This window comes from Tauraco erythrolophus, chromosome 5 (assembly GCF_009769465.1).
Source record: "Tauraco erythrolophus isolate bTauEry1 chromosome 5, bTauEry1.pri, whole genome shotgun sequence".
NCBI classification, from domain to species: domain Eukaryota; kingdom Metazoa; phylum Chordata; class Aves; order Musophagiformes; family Musophagidae; genus Tauraco; species Tauraco erythrolophus.
The window spans coordinates 70,928,832-70,945,961 of NC_141469.1; the positions used below are offsets into that span (position 1 = coordinate 70,928,832).

At 44.9% G+C, this 17,130-nt stretch overlaps 1 protein-coding gene across 1 annotated transcript in view; it reads right to left on the reverse strand.

Annotated features, from left to right (window-relative positions):
- The window catches only part of FHDC1 (FH2 domain containing 1), a 31,369-nt gene extending 24,184 nt beyond the window's left edge, over positions 1-7,185 (reverse strand). The window contains exon 1 of the mRNA XM_009989998.2: positions 6,703-7,185. Coding sequence (XP_009988300.2) covers positions 6,703-7,185 — 483 coding nt within the window. The remainder of the gene's footprint in view (positions 1-6,702) is intronic.
- Between the last annotated feature and the right edge of the window lie 9,945 nt (positions 7,186-17,130).

Genomic DNA, 17,130 nt, shown 5'->3' on the forward strand with positions numbered 1-17,130 from the left:
TCATTCACGCAAACTAACAGTCACACTGATCCACGGAAAGATAATAAGTTGATCTTGAATCAAAAATCTGAGACAGACAACGCTCAAATCTGTTTGCTTTATCTAGAAGCAAACAGAAACCCATAATAAAATAATAATCTCCCCCGCTGCTTTATGTTTTAAAGTTGATTTGCTATATCATCTTATGTGTACAATCCTGAAGATTAAGCAGAGAAAAAAAAAACCACAACAGAAGTTTTTTCCCTAATATTTTTTTTTTAATAAAATTGTTCTTTTTATACTAGATTTTCTTCCTGTAATGGCACACAACTTCAAACCTTAGAAGCTTGCCCTGTTTTAGCCACTCGTGTCCTTAAAGTTAAAATTTTACCACAGCTATCCTGGTGATAACAGCTACAAAAGTCATGAGAATCACAAGGACAAGAGGATTGTTTCACGTTAACAGTGCCACCCAACCGCTACAACAAAACGACTCAGTACACACAGATGTTCAAGACTGCTGTTGGACTCGGATGATGATAGAGGTTTTGACAACTGGGAAGGTGTCTTGACCTCCGTGACAGTGCATGAATTAGAAACACATACATAAATGCAATGTTGGCATCGTCATGAAATGGAACTAGCCTGCAGTCAGCTGGTGACATTGAAAATATAGGTATGATTAATGTGCTATCCTCAAGGTACACCCAGGAGAAAAAAGTGAATAAAATTTAAAAGTTTTCTGAAATTTTGGAATTTCCCCTCTTCTGAAACCGACAAAGACTGGAAAACACAGAAAATATTGGCATATTAGTTTTAATTAGATGATTGCTAGCCTGAAGACCTTCAGTTTTAGCATATGCAAAGATAAGAGGATAGGTTGTGGTTTATTCTCTTGTTATCTTAGGAGTCGAGAGGCCCCCAACACATCATTAAGGAAAAGCCCCTTAACATAGGACAGGTTCAACTATCTCTCTCCCTGCAGTATCTAATCTGTTTCAAATGTTTTACTGCAGGGACCTCTCACTGACCTCTCAAACTGCAGCTCCAGTCTCTAATTGCTCTGGTCACTCCTAATTCTCCGATTTCTCTGTACTAGCTTAAGCCTATAAGCTCTGCCATCATGAGTTGGCTTTTGGTTTGTTGAGTTTTTTAAAGCATATTCACAGTTAATCTTCTGTACTTATTATTTTCAGTCACAGCCGGTAACTGTTACAATAAGACTGACCATCAGCTGGGTAAACCTTTGGTTTCCATGGCACAACTCAGATTTACATTTCAACCTCAAACAACATTAGAGAATTTTTTTTAACACCTCCCCTTGAAGAGAAACAACAGATGGCAACATATACAGCTGCATTTGCCTTATCAGCACAACATAAAACAAATGTCATAACTATTTTTTAAGTACAAGGATCTTACATGCTGCTTGCTCTGTGTATGACTGTATTCTATTTTTTCCGATTTTCTTTTTCAAGCACACAATCAAAACAACATGGCTCAGTTTTCAGTCATTCTTTGCTTGGAGTCCACTTCAAGATTATCACAAGTGTTTGAAAAAGCTGTCATTACTTAACTACTTTCAAGGAGCTTCCTGATGGGAGCATGAGGAGGAGAAAAGGGGAACCTTGCAGATACTCCATAAATAAAAGTTTCTGCTCCTTGCATACAGACATAGTACCTTCCATCTCACATTCAGTACCATGTTGCGTATCAGATTCACAATCGTAGCCTTAACTTCTGTTTGTAATGTCAGCTCTTCTTCCTCACTGAGCTTTCATTTGACATTGTCCTTGCAGAATGCTGTCTGCACATAGCTTCCTACCAAGCTGTTGTTTTTTACCCTTTTAAACATTACCCCAGCTTTTTAGAAAGTCTGCTCCTATCTTCTGTTCATACACACCTTAAGCACTGGCGACAGCACAGCATGTTCCAAATCTCTGCTCACCAACTAAAGAAATTTTAATGTGCTGTCCACCAGTGACATCCTTTGACTTCTTGACCCAAACAGGGAACGGGTTGCCCAGAGAAGTTCTGGATGCCTCATCCCTGGATGCGTTCAGGGTCAGGTTGGATGAGGCTTTGAGCAACCTGGTCTAGTGGAAGGTGTCACTGCCTGTGGCCAGGGGGTTGGAACTAGATCATCTTTAAGGTCCCTTCCAACCCTAACCATTCTATGATTCTATGATAATTAAGGATTGAGAACAGACTTTCCTAGTCTCACTGGGTTTCTCTATACCAAAGAAAATTCTCATGTGGTTGCTTAAGATTTACTTTAGATAAATTCAGGAGAGCTTTCTCCATTCTCATCTTCTCAACTCTCCTGCCAGAGAAAACTATTAAATTTGTGTTTATCCTATTCTTGAAATACTACAGTTCCCTCAGACACTTTGCACCATCTCAACACCTGCATTTTGCCAGCCAATGCACGTGTCACTGCCTCACACACCTGACACCTCTCCTTCATAAACAGTGCGATCTTTGCAGCAAGGACAGCTGATTCACTCAGGAATCTGCTCCTCCTCATCATAGTATTCAACCTGGCATACTTCTGAGATCTGCAGCAGGCACATATCACATGGGGTTATAACAGCATCAGTTTGACAAATGTTAATCCAACACTGAAATACTCACTGGTTTAGATGTATTAAGGAACAGAGAAAATCAGCTATAGTAGTACCATGGTGAAGATGTGATGATGGCAAGAGGAAGTCTACTCCTGAACTCTAACAAAAATTTGCAGGAAATCAGCAGGAAAGATTCAGAGGAGTGTTCTGGGAGACATAAAAAGCCCCACATCAATACTGACTTTGTAGTGACTGCAGAAATGCAATGGGAGTTTCTTGCCATGAGATTGTCACTGAGGAATGGGAACATGACAAAATGGGTTTATGACAGATTAGTGAAAGCAAAACATTGTAAGTATTCTTTGGATAACAAGAATGGGGTTTCACATGGTGGGATACAGTTTACAAATTACAGCAAGCACGGAACAGCCTGCAGGCTCAGTGCTGGAGGTTAGGAAGCATATAAACAATTTCCTGCTTCAGCTTCCACTTCACTTTACAATGCACTAACCATCACTGTTGAGCTTCATATTTTGGCCTCTATTCTCCAAGCCACACACACTGCCTGGACTAGTTGAGGAAAGGTGCACTTTCATAGTGCAGCAGAGTAAAAGCTAGCAGCTTACTACAGAGCTGTCCTGCTCCATGTCATCCTCCCTTGTCACATTCCTAGATTGCTCTTTCCCTTAGGCAGGCATCAGTACTCATCTCATTGTTTTTTCGCTGTGTTAGTCCTCTGCTGGATGAACAAATCGAATCAGCTCTCAAGAAGGTGGACTGAGCATCAGAGCCAGCACAGGGAAAACAGTGAGAGGACACAGCTAGGAGAGGGAAGAAGAGTTCATCCTGTTTATCCCTTCCATCTTCCTTCTCTCTCCTCCTCTCACTAGACCCTTGCATGGGCTCTGGAATTCACTGTACCCTTCTGCAAGCCATCAAAACTCACTAAAGCAGCAGAAAACTACTCTAGTAGAAAACAAACAGAAAAACCCAAGAGCATTCTGCTGAGCTACTTAGTTAAATCTGTTTACAGAGGGTTCAATGTCTGCCAGAGCCAGCACACAGAAGGGGGGAGGAGAGGGACAGTTCAAAGGAGAAAGCAAGACCAGCATCCTTGGCTGGCAACAAGCCGTTCTGCCTGCTCCACTGCCTGGCTAGCTGTAGCCTAGGTGAGTGTATGTTGGGCCATACTGTGACACCACTAAAGGATAGGGAAAGTAAATTGGCGTGTAAACTTAACTCCACACCCCCTATATTTCAGAAGGCTCAAATTACACGAAACCATAAGGCAAATTAAGCCTTTAGTCAAGGAAAACGTGTTAATTAATCTCCTAAGGGTTTGGTGAGGGATTGTTTACAAAAACGAAAGCATTTGCCGTAAGTGAGATTTGACTCAAATCTCAAAAACGACTTCTGTTATAATGATGATGTTTAGTGCTCAGCCTCCAGAACTGCGATTCAACAACCTGAGTTGGGCGTCTAAATTCCTTCACACTGGCGAGTGAGGAATTAAAAAGTACATGCTGTTCTGTAAGCTGCTACACAAAGAGAGAACTTTTTCCAAAATTGTTGATTATTTCATGATCAACAGGGATCTCTGGAGAAGGTATGAAACCCCTATCATCACCACAGCCTCTGAGGGAGCGCCCTCAGCACTGCCCGAAGAAACCCTCTTCACCGCTCCCACTGAAGCTACACCACTGCACAGAAAGAAACTCCGCTGTGCCAAAAGAGCAGACTCTCTGGCCGTGCACAGGTTCAGCACTTTGGACACTTTTTTCATGTTTGGATCTAAGCAACACTTGAATTTAGGCACTTGAAGTTCTCTTGAAAATTCACTGTCAACATATTATGGCAACAAGGCTAATTCCACTATTTAAACTCTAAAGAACGTTTTTCACTGCTAGACTGTAGAGCGCTTTCTAAAATCAACTGTGTTTTACGCAAAAGGAATAGAGGTACCGAAACACAAAAAGTCTCTTTCACCTTCCCCTGCCAGCGACATAGCCAGGAGCAGAACCACAGCCTCCTCAGCCCCACGCTAGCACGCCCCCAAGGTCGCTCGGATGTTGTGCACCTCCACCTGCCCCCAGCTCCTTTCAGCCTCCGTACGTTTCACCACAGGGAACTGGGGACAACCACCACGCGATGACAGTGAGCGAGTGGCAGCTGACAGCACTGATGACAGCAATCACGAACGCTGCCTATGCCTCACACCTCCGTACTTTTGCTGAGCGATGCCCGCAGTAACGTTAAGCACGTGAGCTGTTGCGTACCTGTGCTTCCGCACTGCCAATAACACACAGCTCCTCGGGATTATCCCCTTCCCTCTGTGCTAAGCAGCTAGCACTGCAAAGTCCATTAACGCACGAGAAGTTGCTCATCGCTGTCTGACACGCTGCTGTGGCATGCCCGGCAGAGCTCAGCAATGGAACGGCACGTTTTGTCACCTAAGCAGCATCGGCGTAACTCAGAGGCCAGGCCTGCTGCCTCACCGCCTGCCATGTGCGAAGGCACTGTGGCAGCCCTCAATCAGGGTGGACAGACATCAAGCAGGAGAGATGCATTGGACCATCGTACCAGCTCCAGACAGATGCACAAAAATATTAACTTGTAGCAAGGCACATTTTTGTTTCCAACTCACTGTATCTGGGAAAAACTCTTGTTTTGCAGATCTGTAATTTTAATCTCCAACGCTGCTCTTAACCTCCCCAGGATGCCTCGAGTTTCAAGCTGTACATGAAAAGGCACGAGTTCTGAAGCATGCTGGGTTTTTCTCCACTACAGCTACTGTACCCCAGGGGACACATTCAGTTTATGAAACTTATCATCATTTTTAGGATAACTAGATCTTCACCGTAGGGCAATCCTGAAAGGGGGAGCTTCTAAGGAAACGCACAGGGCTGGAGCTGTGTACATCTGTATGCAGTACAGGAAGTCCACTCACTGTTATCCTGATTTGAAGATGAACACAGCCTGAAAAGATCGCAGAGGTTAATGACTACCTCTGACGATGGCCCCCAATTACTCCTTCCCTGTGTCAGGGTTTCAGAGTCTGCAATACACATGCGTGTTTTAAACCCCTTATTTTAGTCTGCGTACAATATGCACACTTCCCAGTACGTTGGTTTCTCACTGTCCCTGCTGATCTTATTATGACACCTTCTGAATCCTGCAAGATTCCATCAACTTCAAGTCCTTAAACTGAGGGGGACTAAAAACTGCTAGGTTGTTACATCTCTTAACCCCATGCCCTCTGTATTTTGTTTATAAGCTAACACGTATAGAGACACATACCAGTGATTAAATCTGCATTTCAACCCTCCAATTACTTCACAAAGAGATCACTTGAGACAATTCAATTTAGGCTTCACAAAGAGGCTGTCTATAAATCAGGATCTAAGAACTAGAAAAGCTACTTATCGGTTCACCAGAGGGTGTTTGAACCTTAAAGTACTTGGTATATATCTTCTCACCACCACAACAGAAATCAGTAAGAATCTTCAGACCTTGTTGGTTATTTTAGTGTCCAGAAAAAGCAGGGTAGATAAAATAAAAGTTTTCATTAGCAGGAAAGCAATGTTTATGAAAGCCGAAACATTAAAATAATTTCAACTAAATAACAAATTCTCTTAATCACTACATTATATTTTATTTCCTTGATGTCATACTGGTACTTCCCTTCCTGATGTCTCTAGGACATCAAGAGCATATACGGCATTAATCTTTGCAATAGGATTTTCTTCCCTCCTGCCTGGTGCATGTTTGCACACTGAACAATTTGTTTGCACAACAGGCGTAGTGGAAGAGCTAAAGAGAAAAGTTACAATACACCTATGTTTCACACTGAAAACTCAAGGGCTATCCAACATTAGTAAATACAGATACCTTCTCCTCCCTCTGCTTATTTGTATTAAGAGGTGATCAAATCACAGCACTTACCAAGTTAAAATAATAAAACACAGTTAGCTCTTTGAAAAAAAAAGTAAGCCACTAAGAACAAAGAGTTTATCCTCCCCGTTGTTCCCCTCCCCTTCAAATCAAGACAAATTTGCTGTAAGGATGAATCATGACAGAGAAAGAGGCAAAGGCGAGTCAGAATTCACACCAATTCCTACATCATTATGTAAAAGAGAGGTTTTACTTCAATTCTTACCTCCTCTTTAGTCTCTTTAAACGAAGACTTTAAAGATCGACTTCTGCAGTCCTGGGGCTTGGTTTCTTCCTGCTGCCCAAAAAGTTCCTCGATTGTCTTTGTATCAATCTGATACTGTGGTCTTGCAGCAATCGTCCAGATATTGTTTTTACCACGGACTTGTTCTTCAGGGATAGTTTTCCAGAAAAAGCTCCGCATTCGTTTTTTTTTGCCGTGGTTGTCATGCCCATTTACCAGCTGTGGTGGCAGAGGTACGTTTGGCCCAGGCAGTGGCGGAGGGGGTGGTGGTGGGGGCGGCATCCCCGGGGGGAGCGGAGGGGGTGGGGGTGCCCCCGTGAGGGGACATGGCGGAGGGGGCGGTGGGGCGGCAGGCTGAGAAAGCTGAGATGCTGTCGTCGTATCCTCGTTCATTAATCCCGCTGCAACTGGAATGGCCCCATTTTCTTTATCATTGACCAAGGAGAGACAATTCATAACATGCATTTTACGGCCCCTCCTAAGAGGAGAGTGTTACTTCCGTGGATCGGTTTGAAACATGGAACAGTCAGTGCAGCAGCAGCTGATGCCACGCTCGCTCAAGCTCTAGTCTGCCAGCAGCAGCGACACAGGAGGGGACGGTACCATCTTCGCAACCTACGACAAAGGACAAGAGGGAGACTCAGATCAGAGAGACTGGATATAGTCCCTTGCACTGGGATGACACTAAAATTAAGGTATAACAGCTATCAAGTTTTTAATCCAGAAGGGAGATTTAGTGATTCAGAAGTCCTTCCCAGGGCAATTTTATAAAATTTATCCACACTAAGATTTCAAACAGGTTTGGGTACCTAGATTTCAAGAACATACACAAAAATAAGAATACCTCTTAAATCACCCACAGTTGATGCCGAACCCACCTATTAAACTCAGTTCAGTGCAATTTTGTAAGTGAATGCATTTATCTCAAATTATTAAAACAACCAAATATTCTTCCACTCTTTATCTCAGACTTTTTTTTTAAAGGTCGTTACAGAGAGTCGGACAATGTAAGTACTAACTGTGGTACTGGATTAACTGGATCAAACAGTTATCAACATAATCCTTTTGATTCATGGCTTAAAACCAAGCTGCACCAAAATCATGAATAGTATGTTGATGATTTAAAAATCTAGCCTGATGTACTGCTTTTTTGCCTTCATATTTTTCACACAATTGCCAATAAGGGAAAACCAGTGTGCAGTCCCTAAGCTCTCTATGTTCACTGACCATGAACTTACAGCATTTGCATTTTACCATTACTGATCTAGTTGCGCCACTTCCCAAAAGGCACTAAGAGACGAAAGACCAGAGTTGAAGCTGACCCTTATAATTTACTTCAGTATCTAGGCTGACATAGCCAGTTCAATAAGCGGGGCAGGGTTGGGGGAGAGAAAGCGAAAGGACAGAGGAACAGATAGGAACAGTAACCAACACATCCTAAGCACTGCACATACGCAAAACTTTAAAGTGTTAGGAAAGTTTTTATATCTAAATTACATCAGGAAGCAGCTTAACAGGAATCACAGTAGTTCTGAGCAATTTTTTCTTATACTGTCACCTATTAAATGAAGATTCTGTTATTGATGGCAAACCTTGAAGCAAGAGCATGACTTCCATAAAAAGCACAATTCTGACAAGCCATATCTATTAAAACAGATTTACTTCATAAGTCTCAGAGAAAACAAATACGGTATGTCAAACATAGACCAATGAAAAATTCTGTGATTTTACGGAAATTTGTAAGTTATCTCAAAAAAAAAAAATGGGAAATTTACAAAAAATCAAAGATAATGCACAATAAAAGTTTTGATAGAGGAAAGACAGCCTCTGAGCAAAAATCAGTCGCAGGAAAACTCAACAGAAAAAGCTGAAGTAACACACTGGCACAAGAACAATATAAAATCAGAAATTTGGCACCGATTTGGCCCTATGCCTCTTCAACGGGGTTCACATAGAGCTAATAGCAATCCAGATCAATTTGACATTGTCTAATAGTGATGAAAAACCTTTGTTATCTTTGCCAGAGATCCATCATCGGAGTGTACACGAACAAACAGACTCAAGTCACAGAAACAAGCCTTAGGGCAAATTCTCTCCTAGTCTGCAAGGACTCAGCCACTCGCAGTTTCACTGAAGTTAATGGAAACCAACACAAAATGATCCGCTGTACCTTTTCTTCTCAAAAGCTTGCATAGGTAGCAACAAACTCCTCTTTCCTGCTTCAGATTTTCTAACTTTATACCTTACGTTATTGAGGTATTTGCAAGAATAGAAAACATATACAAAAATCTGTATGAGGTTTAACTTATAGGAAAGATAATAAATATTTTAATGGCAGGGTAAAAAGGGGAGAGCTACAAAGAAAGTGGATCAGACTAGAGGGTTTCAAATTTAAATCAGCATTAATATCCAGTTGCTATTACAGAGCTCTGTATGTTCATGCTTCTCCTCCCAAGTTCACGATCATAGACACAGAGAGGCGTAAAAAAGCAGGTGCAAGGTGGTGGAAAGAGATTAATCACTCAAAGCAATTAAGCGTTGCATTAATTTAAAGAAATACTCAACTAGGAAAAAATCTTTTCCTCCTTACTACTTATTTAAAAATGAAAAATGTATTAGCTAGTCTTCCACCATCACAAAGCAGTATTCAACAGTTATTATTTTCTAACTTGGGTTCCCACAGATTTAAAAAAAGAAAAAAAAAAGGAGTGAGACAGACAGACTGACCGACCGTGCCCCTGGGCAATGGGCAAGAATCTCATTTTGAAACTTTCAATAAATCTAGATGCTTTAAGAAAAACGGGATCAAATCCTAATGCAACAAAGTTTGTAGGCGATGAATCATCAGAGTCCCAGTGCTAACATAGAAGAGTGGAAAATGACTGATCTCAGACCTGAGCACTTCTGAGTTAGACAGGGACACTCCTAGTGAAAGGAGTGGAGAACACAAGGGGAAGAAAACAGCACAACCTAGACGTAAAGATAGATAGATACATGGAACAGGAAAAACTGTTTTCAAGCCAACAAGTCCTCCACTGCTTTAGATGAGGTAACCATCACCCAGAACCAGGAAAGGGGAAGAATCAGCATTTGGAAGGAAAGCATGAAAGGAAAGGCACAGCATAAAGGCTGGCATTCAGCTTTGTCTTCTGACAGATAGGCACCATGCAGGTGACAGAGGTCACCTGTTTGTAAGAGGACACGGTCTCAAGTTACCAGATACCAGAAGACTGGTCAAAATTCCCTCATCCTGCTGCCTCTCTCGGAGGAGCGGCTCGAAAACATTCCCAGTGCCCCTGTCACTACCGTGGATGGGAGAGAAGTTGGCAGCCAGCACAGGCTCTGGGCCGCTTGTTGCTATCAGCAGGTGCCTTCAAGCAGGAAGCACAGCGAGAGGAGGTGGGGAACAACGCAGCAGTTCCGACTTTGAACTACAGATTACGGAGACACGCCACCGGGACAGGGATGCGTAATAAAATCCAAGCAAAATTTTAACTCCTTAAAAGCCTCTCCACACTTTTCCAAGGATTAAAGGGAAGAAGAAGAAAAAGAAAGCGACGTAAGAACAAATGTTTAAGATGTCTCAATTACACTTCATTATTGCATGTTTGTTATCCAAAACAGCCCAAGAAGTGCAAGAGCTCTAAAGTAACATCTTTACTGCACGTTTTAATTGTGTCCATATTTGGCATAAAAGAAATATTTTATTTCTTTGTCTCATTCATTGTTTTAGCCAACCTAATCTAACTTGGAAATGTATTTCAAAGTTAGAGGGTGGAGACAACTTTCTCCCCAGGTAAGAAGACAAACGCTCTAAAGTCTCTCTTGCAAAAAAGGCAGTTGCCACTGAGACGGACATACATCCTATTTGCATACACAATTAACAGGTGAAATCCACGATGTGCTGAAGGGCATCTCATAACTCATACTGCAAGATATTACTCCCTTTAACTCACACCTCATGTTCTCTGCTGCCCACGTTCTGTGTCAGGTGTCCTCCAAATTCTCACGAGAACAATGCCGATTTTGACACCAAAGCCCAACCACAGCATTTGGATGTCTGAGTCTCAACAACAGCCATACAAAAAGGTAAAACGGAGCAACTGCAGATAAAGGAACTGCCAACGCTGTCTCATGTAACCAGCCGCTGATCTCGCCAAAACGTGTGGGTTACAAAGAAGATGCAGCTCATGCTATCACAGCAACTTCGCGCTTAACCACTTAACGCACCCAACAAAATTGCTCCTACAGCACGACCTCCCCGTCAGCCGGGCTGGGAAGGCAATCCCACACGGGTTCGCCTCGTGAGCGGGACGGGCAGCAGACAGAGGGTCCCCCCACGCCAGGCAGCGACCCCGTGGGTTTTGCCAAGGGGCTCGATTCCAACTGCTTTTTGCTTGGGGCTCACCCTGCCACGGGGAAGGGGACGCCAGAGGAACAGCCCTCAGCCTTACCGTCTTACTTTCCATCCGGAGCGGGTGTTCCACCGCCGTGAAAGGCGGGCGGTGTGCCTGCGTGCCCGCCACAGGGGCCCTGCCGCCAGGACCACCCGAGGGGCCCGCGGACCGCTCCGTACTTCGCGACTCCCTTCGACAGACACCGCAGGGCACAGCAGAGCGCCGAGGGAAGCGGCACGGCGGTGACACGGCCCTGGCAGCTCGGCTGGACCCGGGGTACAACCGCGACCCTAGCAGCTCGGCTAGAACCGGGGTACAACCGCGACCCTCTCGCCTCCGACTCCCGCCGGATCCCGGGCACGCCGAGGCGCCCCGCCCCGCCCGCAGGGGGCGCCCTCGCGCCCGCCGCTGCCCGGCGGGAGCTGCCCGACCCCCCCCTTGCAAGGGGTACGCGGGGGGGTGTCGTCCCAACGGCAGCGGCCCCGGCGGAGAGAGCCGGGGTCCCTGCGGCAGCCCCCGCTCCGCCGCGCGAGGGCCACGACGGCGGCTCCCGCCTGTTGACAGGGGGCGGCCGGAGAGGTGAAGGAAGCGGTCGGGGTGGGGGGCCGCGCCGGACCCCCACGGTTCCGCGGGGAGGGGAAGACGTTTCCCGGGAGCGTTCTCCCCTCCACCGTCTCGGAAAGGCGGAGAAGGACCCACGCATGCGGTGGCGACCTCCCCCTGCGCTCCCCGGCCGTGCCGCGCCCCCCAGCAGCGCAGAGCCCCCACTCAGCCAGGGGGAGACCCGCGCGGAGCCCCCCCCTCCCCGCCGCACCCCTCCCGCCGCCGCCGCTCACCTCCGCGCCCGCGGGAGCACGCGGCGCCGCGCGCAGCAGGGCCCGGTGCCGCCGCCTCCTCCCATCGCGCCGCGGCCGCGCCGCCGGAGCGGGCGGGGGCGGGGCAGCGCGCAGGCGCGGCGCGGGCGGGGCCGCGGCAGGTGACAGCGGCGGCGGCCCCCGGGAGCGTCCGGCCGCTCCGGACCCCGCCCTCGCTCTCTCGCCCTCTCCGCGGGACGGCGGTGCCGCCTCTCCTTCCTCGCCCGGCTGGTGCTAGCGAAGCGCCTGTGCGGGAGGACGGCGACCCGCTCCCCAGCGCCCGGTGCTGCCGCCGCGGCGAGCGGAGGTGTGCGGTGGCGTCCGCGGTGGGTCTTGCTCTAAGCAAGATCCTGAGACGCTGTCTGATGGATATACGTATACATGGATGTATAAAATTTATCACAGGCTATCACGGGATCACGGCAACTAGTTGTATAGAAACAGGACAGCAGTGCTATGGGCCACGCTCCCAAAGAGGGAACGGGCTCCCTTTCCACGGCTGAAGGCTTTTGCCCTCTCTGCCTTCACTCCCCACCAAGCATCGCCCTTTCCATCCCCTTTTCCAACCTCCTTTCCCGTGCCGCCTCCTCACCCCGGCACTACCCACCGCCTCAGCAGAGCCTGAGGGCGCAGGTGGGCAAGATGGGTGTGCAACCTCACCTTCAGAGCCCCTTGTGTCACCGGCAGGCTGAAGGTCAGTCTTGAGAGAACTTCTGACAGATCTAAGATGTGATCGCATCCCTGGGTTATGTGGCACTAAGGCAGCTCACATGACTTGTGGGCACCTGAAAGCCAAAGCACCATCCGCAGAGTGTACAGCAAACAAAATAACATGGTTCTAAAATATTTTGCCCAGAAATTCAATCACACTTCAAAAATAAAACCACTTTCCCATGAAGAGTAAAGGTGAAGAACTTCATTCACGTAAACGCTACTTTTTACAGGAGGTCAATTCTGAGATGGAATCAGAAACGTTTCCTCACCTGAGAAAAGAGGGAGGTGGGGGGAAAAAACCCTCACCTCCAGCCTTGCACAACCAGCTACCAGAGCTGCCGAGCGGAGCACGTGTGAGAGAAAACAGCACCTTGGCACAGCCAGGGGTGGGAAGGCAGGAGTAGGAGGACAAAAGCGTGTCTCACCTTGGTGTGGTGCCTAACCTGCACTCTGCTGCCTCTGCCGGAGGGGCAGGGGACAGGAATCAGAGGAATCGGAGAAGAGCAGGAGGCCAGGAGGCCTCCCCCGGCGCCAGAGCTGTAGCCCAGGCCTGTGGTGGCTGAGGTTACACCATCCCAGCTTACAGTTCTGTGGCCAGAGATCTGACCTACTGCTTAGGCCAGACAGCCCATCCGAGTCGCTCAATTTGAAAAAAAAAATAATATTAGAACAAAAAGAAAATTTATGAAATGTGATGTCAGAACCTGGTCATTTAAGCTCAAAATTCACTGAGTGAAAACAGTTCAGCTGCAGTAAATGGCAATTTATATCACGCCACACATCTCTGCTTGGCAGGGTTAGCGGCAGCCGGGGAGGACACGCTCAGCTTTGAGCCAGCACGGACATTCCTCGAGAGTGTCAGGTCACCCCTGAGGTCGTTGGCGAGGAAGCGCATTGCTGCTTGGACTGTAGCTGCTTGTGTTGGAACCAAAGAGACTTGTTTTCATTGCTGCCAGTCATGAGCACAAACGTTCACTCGAAAAGACGGAAAGAGCGACCCAAACAAGAGACTTGCATAATGCATTGTATTAAAAAAAAAAACCCACCCTAAACTGAACAGGGCAGCAGAGGACCTGGAAGCCAGTCCGGATGTGAAGTTAAACTAAGTTAAACTCTTAACTTTTCTTCATCCTGTGAGTTTTTTCCCCTGAACTCTTCCAAAACACAGTATTAGCAAATTGGTTTTAGTTTTTAGCTGATTTCCACCCCACCCCCCCCCCCACCCAAAAATGTGAGCACTTAGCAGCCACAGATTTTGCCCACATGGCTAAAATTCATCTGAGTTACAAACAACTGAAAACAGCTCTTTGCAGTAAGAAGTATTAAGCAACTTTAATAATAGGTAGATCGAGCAGCCCCACCTATAATAAGCAAGAAATGCACCTCCCTAGAACAGATAGCATTTAGATGGGTTGCTATACTACAAAAACAAATGCTGTCGTTAACGTTTTAAGATTTCTAGTCAATGAAATGCTTAAGACAGTTTCCAAGAAGACTACTTCTTTTAAGGCATTACCTTTTTTTCTTATGAAACCAAAAAGTCTTTTGTAAACTCTGCTTTTCTTTAGAGCACAAAGAGCTTCTAATGCTTTAGGCTGAACACAAATTTAATGAGTGAACAGATCTAATAGGAACAAAGAAATTTATACCACCTGAACAAAAGGTGCTGTCATCTTCATTACAAACTCTCATTTCTACAGTCTTTGGACAAAGGCAGGAGAGAAAGTTAATTGTGACACTTCAGATACATTCAAACCAAGTTCTATTCGGCTTCAAAATTAAGCAGTGTGGTAGTTAAACTCTTGAAACAAAGCCCTGCAATTAATTACCACTAACACATACAACTACCATGATGCATACACATATGTAAGAAAGGCAAATCACAACTGAACAGGCAACACTAGTTTTTAGCATTATTTAACTCAAGTGCTTGAATTTACAGCCTTCAGTATTCTTTAAAAGGTAGCAAGGTGTATAATTATTTTTTTTAATTAGCACAGTAAGACATACCATTTGTTAAGTACCATTTACTAGGAACACATTGCTGATAGCTGAAGTGTTCCTGACCGAACCCATGGATTTCTGCTGGCATAAACAGTACTAACAGGGCAAACCCGAACTAAAAATTTGTTTCAGGTTTACTCTGTTCTGTATCTGATCTCTGCACTTAATTAAGAAATGTTATCATACAGCCACACTGGTAGCCATCTAAGTTCTACCATCCGGTGATGCAAAGGAACTCCGGAAAGATGCTGTTGATCTCTCTTTCTGCTTCTCCTGGAATATCAAGTATTACCATGCCTCCCTCCATCTTTAACATGGGTTCTCATAAAGAGATGAGTCAGCGTGTATTTGCTCAGAAAACAAAGTTTTTCTCACCCACAGCAATTAAAAAAAGTTGAGCATACCTTTTGCTGAGTGGAAGTACTTAACAGAAATACACTATTATCAAGAGTAGACAGCACAGAATTATTGCTGTTCCTGCCCCCTTCTGATTTTTTTTTTTTTCAAAAGGCAGCTGAAGTGCAAAAAATAATGCTTTGTGCCAGCATTCTCTGCCATAGGAAACAAAAGTTTTGCAAACCATAGATTGAGCCTTTATGTCCAAGGCTGTTGCTCTGCAAGGTTCATACACTGCTTCTCTGCATCTCATGATGAAACAGCAGCAACACATCACTTTTCCTTTCCACTGCTGCTCTGTCGTTCTGCCATCCTTCTTCCAAGGCAGGCACAAACCATCCTACCTTCAACTCTTATGCTACTGGGTAAGGTACTTCCTTAATTCACTTCGAACTATTGCCATGGTGACACACTCCATCTTCCTGGCCACTTGGTTCCCATATAAGACAGACAGAAATTAAAAGAAAGGACCTTGATGAAAATAGGTGCAGTGAGGTGAATGAGATCACTATCACAGACACAGAAATGTGCTTTCTACGCACCACTAGCTTTAACATCAGAACAACCTGAAGGAACATCAATATGTCAAAGACCTACTAATGAGACCAAGTAACAAGGAGAACAGAGAAAAATTCAAACAGTCAACTCCTCTGTGGATCTCCTCAGAAAAAAGACCAACTTTCCATTTGACACAACTTATCTGCCAGTAGTTGGATACGTTTGGGGTGGGTGGCAGCAATCACAAAAAATGAAATATTAATGACTAATTAAAAAAAATCTGTGACTAGTACAACCCTCCACATCAAGCATGCAGCAAGGAAGACAACCACACACACACAAAAACCCACCCTTAAAGATAATTGCAGATGAGGAATGCTAAATAATTATAATACCTTATTATTCTTGTAACACCACAACAAGGAACAAGAACAGATAAGCAGAGAATACAAACTGAACATGCCCCCCGTTCAGTTCAAAACAGAGTTCAAGGGAACATTCAGTTTTCCTTTTACATTACTTTGATCATTTTTTGAAGGAGAGACAGAAGAGAGATAAGGTTGCTGGGAAAACCATTTGACAGAAGATTGAAATAAAGCTGTTAGTTTAATGACACTGGTGTGTTACTGTATTCTATTTGCATAGACCTCTCTTCAAATATAACTATAGATACATTTTATAACAAGAAAGGTTCTTTGTTAGGGCTTGACAAAGCATGAAGTATGACAAAGAGCATTTTTGGAGCAGAGGAGCTGCTCGTAGAACTCATGCAAGCAAAATTAACAGGAGCTGCAAGTTTCAAACAAGCCAGGAGTGCAGATCACTTACAGTATGGTCAATGAGAAACAGAACAGCTCCCTGGATCTCTGTTTGGTAAAGCAGCTACAACAGCGTATCCGAAACACTATTAACTGCTTTCAATTAGTCTTCCTGAGAAACCTCGCACAACACTGCAAACACTAATGTGGTAACTTGTAACAGAGATGAAATCTTTTGGAGATAAGACTCTGCTAGGTAAGTGTGGCCCCCTCTTCAAACAAACAAAAAAATCCATCCTGACAACTGTCTACCTAGATAAATGCCAGCATTACAACCTTCACGTATTTATACAGCTTGTTTTTTGTCAGTATCAGAAAGCCTGACAACTGTAATTACCTCCCATTAGAAACTTCAAAAGCGTCTTCCTCATACGATCTCCAGAAGCAAAAGTTTCTAAATTTGGTTAATCTAAAGAGTTAACTTTGAATGTAAGAAATTAGTTTGAATAATTTCATAAGCACATATTTGAACAGGGGCAAAGAAGGAAAGTTAAAGTACAACAAAAGGCAATCCGTTTAATATCCTATCGATCAGCTGAACACAGAACTCTCCTCACTGAGACTATCAATTAGAACAATTGCTCCCTTGGGCAAAGTGGAAGTCATTCTTCCTTGCCCTGGTATTAAACAATATACAGAGATTTTACCGAGTAATCTCTTTTGTCCAACCTTTTCTCCCAGGTGGAGACTCTAGCAGTTTTAAGCCATTGCAGAAGTTTGAGAGTTCCA